At 37.9% G+C, this 15,451-nt stretch overlaps 2 protein-coding genes and 1 long non-coding RNA gene across 3 annotated transcripts; 1 reads left to right on the top strand and 2 right to left on the bottom strand.

Moving 5' to 3' along the window:
* Window positions 1-3,066: 3,066 nt before the first annotated feature.
* LOC148097794 (caspase-3-like) lies at window positions 3,067-5,019 on the bottom strand. The gene is made up of 6 exons (XM_087832576.1): window positions 4,937-5,019; window positions 4,468-4,811; window positions 4,351-4,382; window positions 4,146-4,266; window positions 3,520-4,063; window positions 3,067-3,431 (listed from the first exon to the last, which is right to left on the bottom strand). Exons 2-6 carry the CDS (start codon window positions 4,802-4,804, stop codon window positions 3,296-3,298), a joined length of 1,170 nt encoding a protein of 389 aa, XP_087688702.1. The 5' UTR covers window positions 4,805-4,811; window positions 4,937-5,019; the 3' UTR covers window positions 3,067-3,295.
* Window positions 5,020-5,131: 112 nt separating this feature from the next.
* Window positions 5,132-10,198, bottom strand: LOC148097793 (uncharacterized). Its single transcript, XM_087832572.1, has one exon. It carries the CDS (start codon window positions 10,013-10,015, stop codon window positions 9,152-9,154), a length of 864 nt encoding a protein of 287 aa, XP_087688698.1. The 5' UTR covers window positions 10,016-10,198; the 3' UTR covers window positions 5,132-9,151.
* Window positions 10,199-13,970: 3,772 nt separating this feature from the next.
* On the top strand, window positions 13,971-15,451 carry LOC148097792 (uncharacterized). The gene is made up of 2 exons (XR_015716838.1): window positions 13,971-14,258; window positions 14,881-15,451. It is a non-coding gene; the product is annotated as an uncharacterized LOC148097792 (long non-coding RNA).

Raw genomic sequence — 15,451 nt, 5'->3', positions numbered from 1 at the left:
CTAAATTTTAAAGTTACATGGAGTCAATTCTAAGTCAGTCAAAACAGTTTAAGCTGACTTATACATGCTTTATTCTTATTAAACTACTTTAAAACTAAATGTAAAATTATGTTAATATTCCCACATGAGGAGAATAAGACCCGAAGGTGCATCTTGCTTTGAGTCATTTTAATTTTTGTAACCTTTGGATTCATGTGTGATTGACTTCATTTTCAGGTTTAGTGTCTGATTACTTTAAATGGAACATAAATGTAGCGGGAATATTTTCGTGTGTTTAGAAGTTCTGTTTTTTTGAATTAATGGCCAAAGGACATTCAGTAATCCTACAAACGTCACTACTGTTTAGTTTTCTGTTTTCATTTATGTCTGAAGTGATAGCAGAGCTTTACATTTTCATTTTTCAGAAATCCCTCAGTCAGAACATGGTATATTATGTTTAAATGGAAACTAATACTGTGCTAACTTAAGCCTGTTAAACGTCATAATTCCTGTTTTCATGGATGCCTTAGTGTTAAACTTAATTGTTACACCTGGTAGAGCAGCTACATCGATCATTTTATGAAAGATGAAACAATTTAGACAGTTTGTAACTCTCAGTGACGCTGCAGGGTTAGTTTGACTTTGAGAACTGAAGAGGAGTTTGGACCCAGAAGCCGCTATGTCACGGCCGGGTGTGCCGTGTGTTTTTGGAACAGGACCCAAAAGCAGATGCTGACAGAGGAGTTGCAGGTTTTAACAAAAAGCGAGCCTTCATTGCGGCCGATAACATTAGCAACATAAAACTATGAATAAACTGTGAAAAAACTATAACCAAACTGTGAAACCTATGACAACTATGGAAGACTATGACTACTGTGGAGAGATTAACAGATGACCTGACAATGGCTGTGTCCAAATTCAGGGGAAGAATGCTCAGAAGGATCGGTAGGATCCTTCGACGGCCGGTGTCCGGGTAGGATGTGTTGGATTATAATATTATTTTATGCCATGTTAGACCCCTAATTAAAGATTGTGAATTATTATGTAGTTTTAGTTTGTATTATGCTCTTGAATTAGAAGAAGGTGAGAACTATTACATTTGGTAAACTGATTTGCATTATATTAGACTGCTGATATATTGTGAATGAATGATATTGTTTTATGATGCATTATACTGCTGAGTTATAAGAAATACTGTTTGCAGAAAGTCATCGCCTTATTTGTCTGATTAGAAGAGAACAGAGCATACTGCCCCACCTCACCAGGAGCAGATAAACAGGGAGCCAAGGTCGTAGCTTAGGCGCTGTGTGAGAAAGAATGTGAATGTTTAGGCTTTTATGATTAGGTGGGGGCCATTAGAGGCTATAAGAGTTTGATCAAGGCTCCACCATTTTGAGATCTGATGCTGTCTGCTGTATGGTGTCCATCTCCCACGCGTGTGTTCATTAAATCATCGTTTGACTTGACCCGGCCGGACCAGTGTGGTTATTTTTGGTTTTCCTCTTGTATCCATTCCCAATATTTGAATCCGTAACACAGGCAACATGCTTGCTTTTCAAAATGATGGCCATTTCACATGTTATAGCAACAAGGGAGCTTAAGTGATTTTTTTTTTAATTTGATCATTTGAATTTATTTATTTAAAAGGGACAGTGCAGTTTAACATAGTTCAAGTGCAAGACATGAAACTGATGTACCGCACATAGGTTTATAGCTACTGCTAATTTTCAACAATTGTCCCTTGTTGGCCTTACAATCTAAATAGATACATTTGTAGATATTATGTTTCTGTTGCTAAAAGTCAATTTTTTTTCATTCAATATTCTTGGCAATTCTTATTTTAAACTTAGTAGGATTTCAGAAATGTACAGTAAACCTATCCCACTAAACCTTAAACAAATGTTTGATTCAGTGTCCTTTGTAGTGGACAGCAAGACTCCCACATTTTCAACCTGTGTCCACACTTCAGGAAGCAGAGGGCTGAGTGATGTAGAGTTTTTTAAATTCTGGATTTCACTCAGTCAGACTTGCATATAGGATGAGATGGAGGAGTGCAGGGAGGTGAGAGTCAGAGGGCACACCAGCTTCTGAGGAGCCTGAGAAGGAAGCCACTGTCACTTATGGACAAGCGTGTAACCAAAGGTGTTTTTTGGCTCTACCCGTTGTTTCTTTATGGATTCAATTTCAACCCTATTAACACTGGGTTGAAAGACTAACAATAAACATTGATCAACTGATGTAATCAGTGATGTAATCACTGATGTAATCAGATCACTGATGTAATCAGTGATCAGAAAGCCAGGTTCTTGAAAGTGTCAAAGCACACAAACCACAGGGAGATGCTCATCTCTGCAGGCAGCCCAAACATTTATAAGCTGCATATCATACATTAATATCTATGACATGACTTGAATCTGGATATATTCAGTACTATTTATAGCGATTTCAATGCGTATAGACAGATTGTTTAAGACTGTTACTTTCCAGCACTGCCCAGATGACTTCAATGTGTGATCAGACGATAGAAGGCCAGTGCAGATATTTCCTACAGCACTTACGCAATACCTATTAACCATAATAGGCTTCAGCTGTGGTCTCTTTGCTCCAGCACAGACCACTCAAACACTGGGATGTCCTTCTCTGAACTTCACCTTCCTTTTTTAAATCAAGTATTTATCTTCATCTAACAGTTCAGAGATCCACATGAAAAAAAAAACAAAACAAAATGAGGGACAGAAGAAAATAAACAACATTTTTGAAAAAAGGTTTTGCTGGAACATGTTTCTTTCAACCACATATAGTAGCCATGGTAATCTTTCAGGATTTGTGGAGGGAGAAATCAAGTCAAACAGTTCTGAAGCAAACTGATGTATTCTGAGAGAATTAAAAGACATTATAACAAGTTAAATGTAACATTTTTATTGTTACTATCAGGAGAGTGTTGTGAGATTTGTTGTTTGAAGAAAAAAAGTAACCTTTTTGATTGATTAGGTAATGTTACTAGGTTTAAGAATGTAAAGGCTCAGTTTAGGAAAAGCACCCGTGAAGCTTCACTGCAGCACATGTAAAAACCTCCCAACACAAATAACACCAGTTGTGTTCCCAGTCTGAGATTTATTCTTTGATATTAAACTGCTACATGAATAAAATGCAACACCTCAATGCGAGATTCAGATTTAGAAAAATAAAAGATTTAAAATGATGAGAGAAAGATGGAAAATATAAAGGAAACATTTTAAGAAACATAATAAGTAACTCTGAGTTAATCATGCATCCCTAGTTGCACAGTAAGATGTGCTGTATTTCCATGATGACTTCAGGTGCGCTGAGGTGGCAGCACAAGTTTCTTTCTCAGGGTGAATCTCACTTCAGGCATCTGCTTGTCCAACGAGGTCTCGCTATGTGCTACATCATCGTTCACGTAGTGGAGGATGGAGACGATGTCCTCGCCCCTAAGAGCATTTATAGAGATACAAAAACATGTTGATATCACTGTCAGGGTCAGTGTACACATGTGTTTGGTGATTTTAAAACAATTACCTGGGACAGCGCTCCTTCAGCTGCTCACAAAGAGACTGAATGAACCAGCTTCCATTGACTATATGTCTAAATGAAACATGATCTTCAACAGTGGCCATGGCAACCAGAACATCAGCTTCCTCAGGGATGGTCAATGGTGAAGTATCATCATCAGTCTCCATCAACTGCACTCCACGCTGTTTGTTACTTCCTTGGCAGGCCTGGATCAGGAACACTTTGGGCTTACCAGTGAGGACAGACTGGTCACACCCCCTGAACTTTCGGGTAATTTCTTTAATGGGGAAGGGGTCCCTGTCAGTTCCCAAAACAACACCCTTTTTTCTGTGACTCAGAATAGAGCAGATGAAAGCATCACCGTGCTCAAGAACCTGCTGAGGATCAACAAAGCTGCTGCCATCCCACTCTTTAAAGTTGAACTTCTGCAGCTGAGACATGTCTGCCAGGGAAGCAACAAACGTCAGTGCCTGATCCATCTGATCCTTGGTCAGGTCTTTACACATCAGCACTCTGAAGCCCAGCCAGCTGAACACCTCTGCCAAGCTTTCTGCAAAAAATGTAATTAGAGAAAAATATTTAAGCACCAGATACTAACAAGAAAGAATAAAAAATCTGCCCCTGAAACTTACGGGCGTCTTTATCTGATCCTCTTCTTGGTGAACCATCCAAGAAGTTCTTATTGTTTATGATCACGCAGAGGATAAACATCCTAAAGAGTGGACACCAAGATTTTATATGTGTTACTACAGGCTGCGTAACCACAGAATTTCATCTACATATCTGTCTCAAGCGATGTCACAAGTGTAGGAGGCTGTTTCTGCATCAGCATCTCACCTTTGACATATTCCCATCTTGTGGCAGAACATCTGAGGGAAGAACAATAAAACTGAGTTAAACAACCAAACACAACAGGAGACACAGCGTTTCTATACAGTGTTACGTGTGTGTTACCGTGCTGACATGAAGACACTTGGACAGGCTTGGATAAAAGGGGGGTGTAAGTCAGTTGTAAACTCGCCAGCTGAGGGAAAGTTTCTTTAATGGCGCCATCGGTTTGCAGGAGGTTCAGGAAGTCTTTGCATCTTTCTTCTCCTTTATTCATGATCGTATCCACGAGCTCAATGACGTGGGTCTCCACGTTTGCGTTGTTGATGCTTTTAAGATTGTTGTACTCCCGCTGAGTGATCAGCTTATTCTTATAAACTTTCTTGAGAATTAGCTCGCGGTTTCTGCACAGAATATCTTGAATGTCTGTTTTATTGCTCCTCATTGCATCTTTGGCCGACATGCTGAATCTGCGCAAAGGAAAGAGTCAGAGGTGATCCTAAACACTGCTGTCTATGAGAAGGAAGTAGTTTACTACAGCTTACTATCGTAACAATAGCTGCACATTATATTACATAAAACGTAATTCTCTTACGGTCAGTTGGAACTTCTGCTGTCCTTGAAAACGAAACCTCGTTCCTTCTCTCAAATAACATCCAGCACGAAACTATCCCGCGTGTCTTTTTTTTTTTTTTTTTTTTTTTTTTTTTTTTTTTTTGTTTGTTTGTTTGTTTGTTTTTTATTCAAATAAATTTTCATATACAAAACAAGTTAAGGAAACAGACCAGGATTGTAACAATTTACATTATAAAGATGGTGAAGCAAGTCATTGTAACTTTACAGGAAAACTTATAAAAAGAAAATAAAAATTAAATAAGGTAAATAAAGTAGTAAGGAACATAGACCATTTGACACAGGCAGGAAAATTAGAATAGCAAGTATTTTGTGATTTTACAGTATAGTACAGCAGTTTTTTTATTCATATTCAAAATAAGCTTAAGTGACTTAAAATACTGACAAAAGTAATTCAAGAAGACGGCAAACATAGGAGAGGCATTCTTCCACTTACATAAATGAATAAAAAATTTACATAGCACTATTACAAAATTGACAACATCTGAGATTTCAGAATCCAGATTGTCCATAAAGTAAAGAACATCCTTAGATGTGAAGGAAGGTATATTGGAAATTCTGAGTGAAACCCAACAGTGTATTTCAAACCAAAAAGCAGTAACATACTGACAAGTGAAAAATAGATGCTCTAGTGTTTCTGGATTGGAAGAACAGAAAGCACAAGAGTCGGCCTCAAAATTAAATCTTTTGTACAGGAATTCTCCAACTGGATAAATGCCAGATATGATTCTGAAGTGTGTTTCTTTCATTTTAGGCGCAAGTGGGTATTTTAGGTAAAAAGAAAATGACTTTTCTTTCAACATGCTATCAAGATCATGTCTGACATTGACATTGTAGTTGCAGAATACTATTTGCTTAAAGGTATTAGAGATTAACTTATTATTAAATTGTTTGTCCTTTATTGAGGTATTACCTATCGTCAGTGAAGGTAAGCATGTTCTTATTAATGAATACTTTAAAGTATTTACGATAAGATTTAACAACGGTGTGGGTAGTGCTTTACAAACCTTATTATAATTATTAGATGAAACGTCTATTTTATACTTATCAATAAATTCTTCATAAGATAGCAAGTTTCCGTTTGTATCAAGCAGATCAACAACAAAACATACACCGCTATCATACCAGTCTGATTTAAATAAGGACTTCTTATTGATGACTATAACCCTATTATTCCACAACACAGAATTGTGAGGTGAAAAATTGTGGGTGAAAATTAGTTTCCCAAAATTCAAAGCTTGCTTATAGAAACTAGACAACTTAAGAGGAATCTTAGATATTTCATAATCACATCTGAGCAAAAAATCTAAACCCCCGACCTTATTAAAGAGCTTGTTTGGAATATGGTACCACATAGATTGAGGATAGGAAATGCAGTCTTTTATCCATCTGAGCCTGAATGCAGCAATAATGGATTCAAAGTCTAAAGCTTTCAAGCCCCCATTTTCATAGTCTTTAACTAATTGTGATTTGCGTATATAATGTGTTTTATTCTTCCAGATAAAGCTGAATATAGTAGAATTTGACAGTTTAATCATTTTAGGAGATGTAAAAATTGAATAACAGGGGTATATGAGTCTTGAAAGTCCTTCTGCTTTAGACAGTAAGATACGGCCTAATATGGATAAATCACGTGTTAACCAATGATTAAATATTTTTTTAACTACATTTAATCTAGGAGTTATGTTATTATTCTCTTGATCATTAGTATTTTTACTGATTATTAAACCAAGGTATTTTACCTCCTCTTTTACTGGAATATTGTTAATAATACTTTGATTACAGCTGTGCACAGCTAGGATTTCACATTTTTTAAGGTTTAGTGTTAAGCCGGATGCTTTTGAGAATGAAAGGATTTTATTAATTGCAGTAGAGACCATATTTACATTCCTTAGAAATAAGGCAGTGTCATCAGCAAATTGACTAATTTTAAATTCTTTATCAAGAATGTTTATGCCTTCCAGATCTGAAGAGAGTTTGATATAAATGGCAAGCATTTCTGCTGCAACAATAAACAATAACGGGCTAATAGGGCATCCCTGCCGAATGCCACGGTTAATTTTAAAACTATTAGAAAACCCTTGATTGAGAGCAATACTACTTGTTATATCTCTGTACAACATTTTCACTACACTAACAAATCTGGGACCAAAACCCACAGCCTCCAGAGCTTTAAATAAAAAATTATGCTCCAAAGAATCAAAAGCTTTAAAGAAATCAAGAAATAAAATAAGGCTATCATGAGGAATTAAATGATTGTAATCCAACATATCTAATACTAAACGGGTATGATGATGGATATGACGTCCTTTTATAAAGGCTGACTGTGTCTCATCTATTATTTGAGTTATTCCTGTTTTTAATCTGTTGGCATAGACGTGAGCTAATAATTTATAATCACAGCAAAGAAGTGTGATAGGTCTCCAGTTATCCAAAAAGATAGAATCCTTGTTTGGTTTAGGAAGTAAAGAAATGATTCCTCGTTTCATAGTTGGAGATAGCATCTGATCATTTATGCATTCATGAAATACCTCTAGTAATAAATCTTTAATGTCACTCCAGAAATATCTGTAAAATTCAATCGTGATTCCATCGGGACCTGGTGATTTACCACTCGCCATCTGGGAAACAGCAGTATCCAATTCAGCTAAAGTGATTTCAGACTCATTGAGATTTTTAAAGTGTGTGTCAATTTGAGGAATTTTTTCATGGATAGAGCTAAAAAAAGAATTAGTCTCCGAACTGGAATAATTTGTAGTGTAGAGGGCTGAATAGAACTCTGTAATATAGTTGTTTATAGTCTGTTGGTCTTCAGTCAGGGTATTGTTAATTTGTAACTTCATTATAGTTTTTTTTGTTTGTCTAGTTTTCTCCAGGTTAAAGAAATAAGAAGAATTCTTTTCCCCCTCCTCAATCCATTTAGCCCTTGAACGAATGAAGGCACCTTTTGCTTTGTCTATATAAAGTTCATCTAGTTTGTACTGCAACTGGTTTAGTTCTATAGAGTTTTCCTCTGTTAGATGTGATAAATTGCACAATGAACTTATTTTTGCAGTGATTTCTGCCTGTTTCTGTCTCCTTTTATTCGCCATTAATTTTCCTTCTTCACTGGCAATTTTTCTGACATTAAACTTCAACCATTCCCATTTACTAATAGAGGAAAACTCCTCCATTGCTTTAACCTCTCCTATTAAGGATTTAATTTTTATACAAAAAGATGAGCTTCTTAAGAGGTTACTGTTAAACTTCCAGTGAGAGTTCTTCGGTTCTGATAATCTATTATCCGGGGAGATTGAAAGTGTTATGGCACAATGATCAGTAACAGGGGAGTGAAGAATCTTACAGTTGGATGATAGGGGGAAGAGACTACCAGTTATTAAGCAATAATCTAGTCTTGAGCATTGAGAGCGCTCAGAATTACTCCAGGTGTAATGCAGTTTTTCTGGGTTTAAGTTACGCCAGATATCGATTAGGTTGAGGGTGCAGGAGAAATCCATTATTATTTGGTTAAAATGAGAAGAGTTATATTTAGTTGGAAATCTATCCAGGTTTTCATCTGGTACCATATTAAAATCACCTGCAACAACAACTTTTTCAATTGAATAAATGATTTTCCATTCTTCTATCATTTTTTTCAAATCAGAAATTAATTTCCGGTTTTTAGCTCTATTGTTGAACCCATAAACATTTACTAAAATGTACTTAGTATCATCCAACTCTATGTTAACCATTAACCAATGACCTTCCTCATCACCTTTATGATCAATAACTCTTCCATTAAAACGATGTAGAAAAATAGCCACTCCTGCTGAATGAGAGGTACCGTGAGATAAATAAATATCACCGCTTCCCCACTGCTTTCTCCAAAATATATGATCATCTTTACTGCTGTGTGTCTCTTGAAATAAAAAACAATTAGTGTTAGGCTGTTCCTTACAAAAAAGAAAAATCGCTTTACGCTTTATGTTATTTCTTAAACCTCGAACATTTAAAGAAAATATTGAAAGAACCATTGAATATAGCTTAAGAGTGCTTTAATAACTAGAGTAGGGCAATGGAACGTTTTACCTCCTATTAACTAATAAACCCAGTCAAAGTTAAGGACCATTGAACAAGTTACCGGCTTAAATTTAGTTGAACAGTCATACCTTCTTAATTAGGTCGTTATAAAGTTCTTTCATTCTTTGATTTGACGACCATCGATGACAGCATATCCATCCTTCAGGAAAGCTTTGAGCCCTCTGCTTCTTGCCTCCTCCACCCTCGGCCACAGACGTTTGCGGGCGTCTCTGTCTTCTTTACAAAAGTCCTCTCTAAACCGAATCTTCATCTCCTTGCAGAACTTCGCGTCCTTGGACATCTTCCACACTAGGTCTCGAACGGTTCTCATGGCAAACTGTATGACGATCAGCCTGGGTTTGTCACCAACTCGTCCCTTCTGACCCAACCGGTGCACTGTATCCACTGTGTTGTACAGCTGCTCGGCGTTCGCAGGAATTATCTTGGTCAGAATTCTGATTATCTCTTCTCTTGTGTTCTCCCCCTCCTTTTCGGGAACGCCAGTTAGCAGCAAAGACCATCTCCGTTTGTATCTAGCATGCTCCAGACACATTTCACGAAGAGCCTCATTCTCTTTTTTCAGCGTCGCCATTTGCGTTTTAACACGTTTCACATCTTCCACCACAGATTTAACAGCTTCCGTATTAGCATCCACGGACTCCTTTACTTTTCTTACAGCGTCGGTGTTTTCTTGCAGCTGGAATTCATAATTCTTTAAATGTTCACTTTGGGCGTCGAATTTACATACCAGTTTTTGGATAGCGTTCAGGAGAACTGTGTTTGAAACTTCGTTTTGCGTCTGTGATTCGTTAGCCTTCATTTTCTTAGGATTTGGACTTTTAACCGGTGTGTGGTGACGATCATCTTGCGGTCTGTCTTGTGATAAGTCGTGTTGCTGTTCCATCCATTCAATATCTTCTTCGTCGCACGCCTGTCGAAGAGCCGCTAGGTGGTAACCATGATCGTTGTTAATGTTAGCCATTTCGCCGCTTCGGAGAAGGTGGCCGAGAATGACGGAGAGAAATACAAGGAGGAAGTTTTTGAGTTTTAGAGATGAAGTATAACTAGTCTGCTTCTAATTCCGGTTCACTTGATTGCGGTCAAGACATAAAGGAGGTTCTTTTCAGGAAACGTCTCGGAGCCCACTCAAGTTGAACTGCTCACTCCGCCATCTTCCACTATCCCGCGTGTCGCTACCCGATCCGTACCGGAAACCCGATCGGTACCGCGCATGCGCGAAAGGTGTCTACTTCCGGTCGTAGCGTTTTACGATAGTTACGGGTCAGAGTATCGGTTAAGATGTTAAGAATAATAAGTATATCTTAAAATGTTTGCAATAATGAAGCATTTCAGTACAATGTAGACAAAAACGAAAAATAAAAAGATAGTTACGGATCGGGACTCCCCGATCCTTACTGCGCATGTGCAAAGTCGGACCGTACAAATCGGGTCTACCCGATCCGTACCGCGCATGTGCAGATGTTTTCTTCTTCTTCTGTTCGTTTAATGGCAGTGTACTCCCCAGTGTACGAGAATACTGCCACCTTCTGACCGAGCGGATGAACCCTATTGTAAACTGAATTGGCGTCATTACAAACGTGCGTTAAATTTGATTCAGTGATAGTCGAGTGTGTTTATGCTTGTCTGTGTGGAGAGGATTGACTGGAATAGTGATGATGATGTCCGCTATCACTGTCAATTGTCAGTAAACACTTCATCTGGCTGATGAATCTTCACGTGACACATTGCTAAGTCTGTATTATTAACTCTGTAATTAGGCGCCATTCTTCTTATTTTACGGCGCTGTTGTTCAATCGGGGACGCTCTCTGTTGAGGAGAAAAGCATGAATTTGTTTGTATACGGATTATCCATTGTTTAAATGTCCCGGGGAGTCGAAAAGGAGGCAGAGCTGTTGAGAAATGCTAGGAGCTAACTGGGCGCTAACCTTTTTTTTTTTTTTTTTTTTTTTTAAACTTTATTTAACAAACAATGAGTATACAACATACGAACAGATGAAGTATACAAAACAGAACATGAACACAAAAAGCCAGGGGTAAAAGAAAAAGGTAACAATTATAAGAATACACGCAAAAATTCACATACATATATTGTTTTGAGAGCCTTTTTGTTGGTGGAGTCTGATATTGATTGAATGTACATTTCCACATCCTTAAAAAAATGACAGAAATATGGTGTTTTGTTAGTAAACTTACATTTATGGATAAAAAATTTAGCTAAAAGTATTAACAAATTTATCATAAAAAAACATTTATCATACTTCTTGGGGAACTTAAAGAAACAGAATAAAACATTTTCCCATCGTAAAGAAAACTCCCTTAAAATATGGACAATAACAAACCTGCTAAATTCCTTCCAGAATCTCTGTGTAAAAGAACAGTACCAAAAAAGATGTGTCACAGTTTCTGGATGATCCCCACAGAAAGTACAATTAGTATTTATGTCCCTTTTAAATTTTACCATGTAGTGACTGGCTGGATAACATTTATGTAGAATTTTAAATGAGACTTCTTTCACCTTATTTACAATCAAATATTTATGGGGGATCATCCAGACTGTCTTCCACTTGATATCTGGAACATATCGGTTCCAATAAGATATTATATATGGGAGAGAGACAATATCTTCTTGGAATAAACTACGTATTCTCTTATTGCTGTTACCAAGTTCCTGTGAAAAGCAGATTTTTCCTATTGGTGACTCAGCTGGATCAGGGAGAGTGACTGAGGTAGATATTGAGCTGTCAGTGTTTTTATATAACATTAAAGTACCTGAGGGTATGGCACCAAGCACCATTGAGAATTCCTGAACACTGATTGGAAAATTATATAGTGCAATAAAGTCGTTGTAAGTAAGTAGTTGTCCCTCTTTATTAACCAGCTGAGCCACCAATAGGATCCCATTTTGGACCCAAGTTTCCAGGAAAAGTGATTTATTTTTATATAAAATATCTCTGTTGTTCCAGATAAGGTATTTGTGAGGTGAGAAGTTGTGTTTATAAATGAGGGTCCACGCTAAGAGGACCTGCTTATGGAAGGATGAAAGCTTTACAGGAAGTTTCTCAACATTGTAATTACAATTTAAAATAAAATTAAAGCCACCAAAACGAGAGAAAATATAACTGGGCGCTAACCGTATCATTCAAATATATTGAATGTCGCAATGTTGGCAAAGAGAGGAAGTGACGTAAGATTTGCGCATGCGGGGTACCGATCGGGTTTCCGGTACGGATCGGGTAGTGACAACACCGCGTTCTGCCAGTCACTACATGGTAAAATTTAAAAGGGACATAAATACTAATTGTACTTTCTGTGGGGATCATCCAGAAACTGTGACACATCTTTTTTGGTACTGTTCTTTTACACAGAGATTCTGGAAGGAATTTAGCAGGTTTGTTATTGTCCATATTTTAAGGGAGTTTTCTTTACGATGGGAAAATGTTTTATTCTGTTTCTTTAAGTTCCCCAAGAAGTATGATAAATGTTTTTTTATGATAAATTTGTTAATACTTTTAGCTAAATTTTTTATCCATAAATGTAAGTTCACTAACAAAACACCATATTTCTGTCATTTTTTTAAGGATGTGGAAATGTACATTCAATCAATATCAGACTCCACCAACAAAAAGGCTCTCAAAACAATATATGTATGTGAATTTTTGCGTGTATTCTTATAATTGTTACCTTTTTCTTTTACCCCTGGCTTTTTGTGTTCATGTTCTGTTTTGTATACTTCATCTGTTCGTATGTTGTATACTCATTGTTTGTTAAATAAAGTTTAAAAAAAACAAAAAAAACAAAAAAAAACACCGCGTTCTGAGAACAAACTCGGAAGTGACTCTCAGATCCTCCAATAGGGCCCTTTCTCAATTCTCAAGTACGCGAGTACGTACTCGCGTTCTCGGCGGGTACGTACTCGCCGAGAACGCACGGAAGTACGGACTCGCCGAGAACGCGAGCACGGACTCGCGATTTGTACAATTGGAACACCAGCGTACTTGATGATGTCACAGGTCCGGAGTTTTTACTGCCGTCCTTAATTTAACTGTGAGTAATATGTTATGAAGCTTAACTTTAATCACAGCCAAACCGGTTTACTCAGGAACAAATAAAAAGCCGAAATAAGCCAAACATTAACATTTAGAAGTGATCTAAGTGACTTATATATCATGTTTAACCTCACTAGTGAAATCTCTATTAATAAAAATAGTGTACATGTACATGCGTGTACATACCTTAATAAAAACAAGCAGGTGAGATGTTAGAACGCTTTTATTTTTATTTTAGTGGACACTCAATACAATAGACAGCTACTGGGGTTTGTTTAACCTGAGTAGCGAAAAGACCGCGGGGGGGTTGAAAACGATCTGCCGGGAGTCGGCTGTTCTCGCCGGCTGTAATAATCCTCGACCTCGCTGTAATAATCCTCGACCTCGCTGTCTGCTATGGAGCTGGCGGGTCACAGACGTCTCCGAAAACGTCGGACCTCGTTTGGAAATATATGATATCTTGATAAACTGAGCAGATATTCGAAGTTTACACAGATACATTCTCGCTTAAAAAGAACTTAAAAGTTTATTTTGTGACCCAGAAAGAGTAATATTTAAAAGTTTTTAGCCCCGCTCGTCCGCCATTGCCGCGTTTGAGTTTTGGACGAAATGCATTCTGGGATATTTAGCTGTACCAAGTCCACACAAGTCACCACCGATGCATGCTCGATAAAACGGGCGGAGCGAGAACACATCCGGGACTTTTTCGCGTTCTCGGCTTGATGCGTACTTCGAATTGGAACAGTACTTGGTCTCCGACTGATGACGTATCACGAGTACACGAGAACGCAAGTACGCACAAGTACGCATATTGAGAAAGGCCCTAGGGCTTTGGAGTTGACGTCACGCCGCAATGCATTATGGGAGCGCAGCGCCATTTTCGGGGTCTACGAATTAAAACAAACACACTGTTGGAACGACGACTACAAGAAAGATGCTTAAAAGCAGCTCAAAAGAGAATGGACTGTATAGAGACCGATTGCGTCCAGAGGCGAAGCGGCGGTACTTGCAGAAAATAGCGTGCATTGGAAATGTGGACCCGTATGAAACACGGCTGTGGAGTAGAAACCCTGAAGACCAACCGCTATTGACGTAGCCTGACATATTTTCGTACCTTGTCTGTGGAGTCAGCGCGTACAAGTCGTCATTCAAACAAAGGTAAGTCAGCTCGAGTACTGCGTGTGAAATGCGTTTGATTTCCCTGCAAACATTCAGATTAGTGCAGCATAAATTCATTCATGAGGGGAAATTACAGTGAGAACATGTGGAGGCTGTTAGAGGGATAACATAGTGAGTTCAGTGCACTGATGTGACATTGTCCTGAAGGATTTAGTTATTCTTTATGGTTAAAGAAATTGCACTAATTTATTCATATTTATTATAAATAATTCTAATTATACATCTTGCTTCCATATTTGTATCTTGTGTCACTAAAAATACATTTTATTTTAGTTTTATACATTGATTAATGACCTGCATAATCTCCTTATCATATTAAGGGATTCATAATTGTCACTTTATGCTTTCTCCATCTCTAAAGTGATGACATCCTTGCATTACATACTTTAGGTTCATTTTCTGCAGGCAGGTTTCTGACAGAGAACAGGCAGATTAACACTATAACATGCAGCGTTCTATAGATGGACACATAAAGAAATGAAACATGTATGTGCTAACTTTCTAAAAACTTTGTTACATTTATGATAAAGTAGATTAAACACATTTATGTCAGCCTTGGCTCATAGTTCTTGTCTTTAAATGAACTTTGTGTGTGTTTCAGGTCCTGCACTCTCAAAGACTGAATGAACGAGCATTACAGCCATGGGTCACTGTGAGCATCACAGGGAAGGTTGAAGCCGCCCACTGCACCTGTAAGGCCGGAGTCGTGGAGACCTGCACCCACGTCACTGCTCTTCTGTTTAATGTAGAAGCAACAGTGTTGATCTGTGGCACAGGACTGTTACAGATGAACCTGCATGCTGGGTTTTGCTGGGTAATGTGACCAAGATACAGTCAGAGGTTGGCCGTAAGATAGACTTCTCCTCTTCAGCTGCCCAAAAAAAGGCTCTTGATCAAAACATAAACAGACCATCCGTAGTGACAGGGAAAAGGAGCCGTCCTCAAAAAAGAAAAATCCCACCTGCTACTGTGGAGGAGTTGTCACTGCTGGAGGATACTTGGATACTTTGCTGGAGCACAGTAAAGCTGTGGGTTGTGGGAATGACCCATAATGTTTTATCTAGGGGTCTAGATTTATGCCTGTAGTGCACTGCCATGTAAATAATTTGCATTTACTGAATATGTACTCACTGAGTACCACTGTTCAAAAATTGAATAAAGAAACAAACTAA

This window comes from Neolamprologus brichardi, chromosome 18, assembly GCF_056152115.1.
Source record: "Neolamprologus brichardi isolate AB-2024 chromosome 18, ASM5615211v1, whole genome shotgun sequence".
NCBI classification, from domain to species: Eukaryota; Metazoa; Chordata; class Actinopteri; order Cichliformes; family Cichlidae; genus Neolamprologus; species Neolamprologus brichardi.
The sequence above is the reverse complement of the archived record's forward strand: the minus strand, read 5'-3'. Positions and strand labels throughout refer to the sequence as shown.